Source organism: Wyeomyia smithii, chromosome 3 (assembly GCF_029784165.1).
Source record: "Wyeomyia smithii strain HCP4-BCI-WySm-NY-G18 chromosome 3, ASM2978416v1, whole genome shotgun sequence".
NCBI lineage: Eukaryota > Metazoa > Arthropoda > Insecta > Diptera > Culicidae > Wyeomyia > Wyeomyia smithii.
In genome coordinates this window covers 186,627,893-186,634,983 of record NC_073696.1, presented here as the reverse complement: position 1 = coordinate 186,634,983, position 7,091 = coordinate 186,627,893, and the positions used below count along the sequence as shown (strand labels likewise).

General features: G+C 39.4%; 1 protein-coding gene across 1 annotated transcript; it reads right to left on the bottom strand.

Annotated features, from left to right (window-relative positions):
* Positions 1–4,183: 4,183 nt before the first annotated feature.
* LOC129728917 (uncharacterized) lies at positions 4,184–5,470 on the bottom strand. Its single transcript, XM_055687393.1, has one exon. It carries the CDS (start codon positions 5,468–5,470, stop codon positions 4,184–4,186), a length of 1,287 nt encoding a protein of 428 aa, XP_055543368.1.
* Between the last annotated feature and the right edge of the window lie 1,621 nt (positions 5,471–7,091).

Sequence of the window (7,091 nt, the reverse complement as noted above, 5' to 3'; positions counted from 1 at the left end):
AGCCAATATCCGCGCCAGGCTGTCCAACGTGCTGAAATCCAAGGCAACGAGGAGGATGCAGTTGAACATCCAGCGGCTATCAACTGAAGGAGTAGCTGCAGAGTACTCGCAGAAAGTTGATGAACGGATTGAGGAATGAGCTGAAGGGAACCTGAATGAACAGTGGAGGCACATCCACTGTTCGATCAGCACTACAGCGCGAGAAGTGTTGGGTACAACTGCGGCAGCTGCGCCCAATGAGTGGTTTGACGCTGAGTGCCAGCGAGTGACGGAAGAGAAGAACCGCGCCAGGGGTCACATGTTGGCCACGGCTGTGACTCGTCAGAGCATAGGTAGATATCGAGATGCAAGAGCCGCTGAAAAGAGACTCCACCGCCGGAAGTAACGACAGCATTGGGAGCGTATTCTTGCGGAGGCGGAAGGTTCCTTCTCCAGGCACGATGCGAGGAGCTTCTACAAGAAGGTCAACGGAACCAGGAATCGAAACGTGTCAGCCCCTGTCATGTGCAACGATAGGGAGGGGAACCTGATAGCCGATAAAACAGAGGTGGCCAGGCGTTGGAAGGAACGCTTCAGTGTGCTGTTGAACGGTGAGGGAAACAGTGGAGTCGAAAGGAGCAGGATGACTATTGAGAATGATGGTCAAGCTGTGGATCCACCATCCATGGACGAGGTGAAGAAAGCAGTGAAAGAGCTGAGAAACTGCAAGGCAGCTGGGAAGGACGGGAGCGAACAGCTGTATCGTGCCATCCATCGGATCATGCTGAGAGTGTGGTCTGATGAAGAATTGCCCTCGGACTGGTTAGAGGGTCTCATATGCCCGATCTACAAAAAAGGCCATCGCCTGGACTGTAGCAATTATCGGGGCATAACACTTCTCAATACCGTGTACAAAATTCTCTCCCGCATCCTGTTCCACAGTCTGAGGCCGTTGCAGGAGACCTTTGTTGGCGAGTACCAATGCGGTTTTCGAGGGGGACGCTCCACGACGGACCAAATGTTTACCTTGCGACAAATCCTCGATAAATTTCGAGAATACAACTTGCAGACGCACCATCTGTTCATAGACTTCAGGGCAGCGTACGCTTCAGTCAAGAGAAATGAGTTATGGCAGATTATGATGGAACATGGCTTCCCAACAAAGCTGATTAGGCTGATACGTGCCACCCTTGAAGGTTCTACATCAAGCGTCAGGATAGCCGGTGAGATATCGGACTCGTTCGTGACGTTAGATGGTTTGAAGCAGGGTGACGGGCTGTCGAACTTATTGTTCAGCATCGCATTGGAAGGTGCTATACGGAGGGCTGGTGTGCAGAGAAGCGGCACCATCATTACGAAGTCGCACATGCTTCTCGGTTTTGAGGACGATATCGACATCATTGGTATCAACCGTAGAGCTGTGGAAGAGGCCTTCGGAGCTCTCAGGAGAGAAGCTGCGAGATTAGGGCTTGTCATAAACTCTGCCAAAACGAAATACATGGTGGCTGGCAGAGTGCGTGGTAGTCCGTCGGAGGTTGGTGCTGCGGTGGTGCTAGATGGGGAAACATTTCAAGTAGTCGACGAATTTATTTACCTGGGAACATTAGTGACATGTGACAACGAGGTTAGCCGTGAGATAAAGAGGCGGATAGCAGCCGCAAACAGGGCCTTTTACGGATTACGTAACCAGCTAAGGTCCCGCAGTCTGCAAATCCGTACTAAACTTGCACTCTATAAAACACTGATTCTTCCGGTGGCTCTCTACGGCCATGAATCATGGACGCTGAAAGAAGCTGATCGGCGAGCTCTTGGTGTTTTCGAGCGTAGGATTTTGCGTTCAATCCTTGGCGGCAAACTAGAAAATGGTGTTTGGCGCAGACGCATGAACCATGAAGTGTACCAGATATACAAATGAGCGGATATGGTCAAGCGGATAAAACACGGCAGGCTTCAGTGGGCTGGGCATGTAGCGAGAATGCCGGATGAGCGTCAAGCGAAGGCTATATTTAGCAGGAATCCCGATAGAGGGCGACGACTTCGAGGTAGACCCCGCACTCGTTGGATGTGTGCTGTCGACGAGGATGCACGCGTAATAGGTGTTAGGGGCGATTGGAGGATAGCAGCCCAGGACCGAGGGACATGGCGACGTATTCTGGATTCGGCATTGGATCGATAATCTGTCTGTCGCCTTTAAAGTAAAGTGAGTAAGTATATTTTAGACATGGGATATTTTACTTTCTGGATAATTTTTCTTTCTCACTACTCTTTTTCCTTCTCTATCCCTCTTTTTTCGTATCGCTATTTATTTCTCAAAGGAAACCAACAATCATACAACTTTTCACAATCTTTACACTCTTCGTAGGTGCGTCTTAACTGGTGTAAAAACATTACCCTTCAGCTTTTTCTTCAAAATTTGAACCAGATTTTAGAAGAAACTGCAATGCTTACTTAGCTCCTTATCTTCCAAAGCTTCCGTGCTCACTTCTTATAAAATATATACTAAATTGTACGTTGAACCTAGATTTGCGAAGAGTAAGAAACATTTATAGCTTTCGGGAACCAAGCATTGTAGTAAAATCTGATCCCACAGTGTGCAAATGTTAAACAATTAGCGATGCAGATATTTTGAAAAGCTTTACCAAAGATGTATAGACCTATTTACGTACGAATGTGTCACTGCCACCCGTTGAGAAAAAAAATGACCCAAATACGATCATTGAATTAAAGCTTAACGTGGGTTTCGCAAATATTATGGATGTTGTCACTGGAGTATATGAGTGTTATTTTTTCGGTCACAAAAAATGCTAGTTAGAAGCCACTCAATTTTTTTCTTTAAATAATCGAACGTAACTAGAACTTCAATATGTATGTTAGTTTAATGCAGTTCTTTTTATTAAATCCCCATAATCCAGGTTTGAATATCACTTTCGCTTTGTTTTTAGAAATCGCAGGACCTAGAATTATGAATCAGCATTTTATATTTTTTACGAATTGAAGCAAATTTTTACAAACCTGTTCTTGAAAAATTATAGTTCAGAATTATACAGAAAAAAAACTATCCATGGAAGCAGTCAATTTAATTCTATCTCAAATGCATTAAGGGCCATTCACATACCACGTGGACGTGGATCTATATCTATATCTATATCTATATCTATATCTATATTTATATCTATATCTATATCTATATCTATATCTATATCTATATCTATATCTATATCTATATCTACATCTACATCTACATTTACATCTACATCTACATCTACATCTACATCTACATCTACATCTACATCTACATCTACATCTACATCTACATCTACATCTACATCTACATCTACATCTACATCTACATCAATATCTATATCTATATCAATATCTATATCGATCTATATCGATATCTATATCGATTTTTATATCGGTATCTATATCTATATTCAAATCCATATTTATATCGATATTTAAATCGATATTTATATCGATATTTAATCGAAATTTATGTCGATTTTTAAATCGATATTTATATCGATATTTAAATCGATATTTATATCGATATTTAAATCGATATTTATATCGATATTTAAATCGATATTTATATCGACATCTAAATTGTTTATTAAATCGATATTTTAATCGATATTTTTATCGATATCTATATCGATATGTATATTTATATCTACATCTACATCTACATCTACATTTACATATGTATACATCTACATCTACATCTACATTTACATATGTATACATCTACATCTACATCGCAATTTATGCTATCGACTGAGGGATTTTATCAGGGGGTGTTTTTCGGCTTCGCAGTCTTTCAGCAATAAAACGAATTAATATCGCTCTTTCACCAACGTTTCGGTGTATATTGCACCTTCATCAGGGAATCCTGAATTTAGAAGACAAGACAATATAAAATTACAAATTTACACAACGAATGAAATCACAAAACTCTTACAGAACATAAATCGTTTTTGTCATACAAGCTTCGGCATCAGCATTCCTGTCCTATTTACTAGCTACTATTGTGTCAATATTCAAACCCGCTCTAATTAAAACTCAACAAATAAACTCTGCCACAAACTTTCTGCACTACTCTTTCAACCGCTAACTCAAATTCGATTCAAAATGGAGCGAAAAAGTGTGGACTAACAGTGGGTGCAATATATATTGGGTATTAGCTATTAGCTCTTACAGTTTGCTATTGGGTTTCGTTTGCTGGTGTGTGCGTGTTCTGTGTTGGGATCTGTTTGTTAAGTGTGTGTAGTACGCCTGCATAAATGGAGCTGAGATTGTCAACATCGGACCGTTTGTTGACTGCATGTTTGGTGTTAACAATATGACAGACTTCTAAAATCGGGAGAGCTAATTTTCGTGTGTGCTGATCGATAATTTTTGTTTTTTCTAGGTTGAAGTTATGATTTGCTACGATGCTGTGGTAAAGGAGTGCCGTCTTCTCTTTAAGTCGTTCGAGATCGAATTGTGTGCTGGGATCGTCATCGTTTTTGCCGCGGAGTCTTTCCATTTCATTAATTGTTGATCGGTGGCTGCTTATGCGTTTTTTCAGTTGGGTTGTGGTTAACCCGACATAGCTGGCTTCGCAATCGTTGCAGGGAATCCTGTAGATCACGTTATGTCGCATCTCTGGAGATATAGTGTCTTTCATGTTGGTGAAAATTCTGCTGGCGGTGTTCCCGTATCTTGACGCTAGTGTTATGTTGAGGAAGGCCGCTTTTAATGCCTTACTCAGCCGTTGTGTCAGGTCATTCACAAACAGCATCGGTTTGTACACAACCGTGCCTCCATCGTCGGACGAATTTCTCGTGTTTCGTTCGGTGTTTCGGATGTTGCCATTCAACAGCCGATGTCGTAGCGCCGCTGGGTAGTGGTTCCGCCTCAACAGTTCATTTATGGTTATGTTAGCTGCTACCTTCGGACTGTTTGTGGTGAACTGTCGGACTCTTTGGATAAAGTTTGCGATGGTATTCATTTTTAGATGAAGTGGGTGGCATGAATGAAAGTCTAGGAGGCGACCAGATGCCATCGGTTTGCTATACCACTCAGTACGGATGGTTTGGTCAGTTTGCCGTATTAGTACCATGTCAAGGAATGGTATTTTTCTATCTTTCTCCAATTCGATAGTGAATTGAATATTGTTGTTGAAACTGTTAAAAATGTTCAAAACGCCTGTGACTCGGTCCGGGGGAAGAGCAAGAATCAAGTCATCGACGTACTTTTTTAAAACTGGTACTGGGAAGTCAATTTTTCTAGCGACGTTTTCCAGAAGCGATTCCATCACTAAGTCCGCTATTGTTGGTGAGAGCAGATTTCCCATGGCTGTTCCGTGGATCTGCCGGAAAAACTTTCCTTTGTATGAAGAGTAGCTTCCATTCAGACAAAAATCTATTATCTCTAAGAATAAATCTAGGTTGATATCCGTGTTTTGCTTTATATCCTGCCATCTGTTAATGATAATGCCAAGAATCATGTACGTTGGAATGCTAGTGAAAAGCGATGTAACGTCATACGATACAAGGACATAGTCTTCTGGTAATCGAATTGAGTTAATATAGCTACAGAATGAAAACGAATCTTTTATGTTAAAGTCGCTCTTGATGGATGCCTGTATTATTTGCCCGACATATTGTACCATACACATACCACGTGGACGTGGATCTATAACTATATCTACATCTACATTTACATCTACATCTACATCTACATCTACATCTACATCTACATCTACATCAATATCTATATCTATATCGATCTATATCGATATCTATATCGATATTTATATTGATATTTATATTGATATCCATATCGATATTTATATCGATATTTATATCGATATTTATATCGATATTTATACCGATATTTATATCGATATCTATATCGATCCATATCGATATCTATATCGATCCATATCGAAATCTATATCGATTCATATCGACATCTATATCGATTCATATCGATATCTATATCGACCCATATCGATATCTATATCAATATTTATATCGATATCTATATCGATATTTATATCGATATCTATATCGATATTTATATCGATATCTATATCGATATCTATATCGATATTTATATCGATATCTTTATCGATATTTATATCGATATTTATATCGATATTTAAATTGATCTATATCCATATCTATATCTATATCTATATCTATACCTATATCTATATCTATATCTATATCTATATCTATATCTATATCTATATCTATATCTATATCTACATCTACATCTACATCTACATCTACATCTACATCTACATCTACATCTACATCTACATCTACATCTACATCTACATCTACATCTACATCTACATCTACATCTACATCTACATCTACATCTACATCTACATCTACATCTACATCTACATCTACATCTACATCTACATCTACATCTACATCTACATCTACATCTACATCTACATCTACATCTACATCTACATCTACATCTACATCTACATCTACATCTACATCTACATCTACATCTACATCTACATCTACATCTACATCTACATCTACATCTACATCTACATCTACATCTACATCTACATCTACATCTACATCTACATCTACATCTACATCTACATCTACATCTACATCTACATCTACATCTACATCTACATCTACATCTACATCTACATCTACATCTACATCTACATCTACATCTACATCTACATCTACATCTACATCTACATCTACATCTACATCTACATCTACATCTACATCTACATCTACATCTACATCTACATCTACATCTACATCTACATCTACATCTACATCTACATCTACATCTACATCTACATCTACATCTACATCTACATCTACATCTACATCTACATCTACATCTACATCTACATCTACATCTACATCTACATCTACATCTACATCTACATCTACATCTACATCTACATCTACATCTACATCTACATCTACATCTACATCTACATCTACATCTACATCTACATCTACATCTACATCTACATCTACATCCATTCCGCGTCGAACACTCGACAGAAACGGACGTGCAAAGTGGTCGTTCTATTACAATCCGGTCCGTGTGTACGAATAGCCAAACAAAAG

Coding starts and splice junctions, on each gene's coding strand:
- LOC129728917 (XM_055687393.1), bottom strand. CDS start 5,470: ATGATTCTTGGCATTATCATTAACAGATGGCAGGATATAAAGCAAAAC.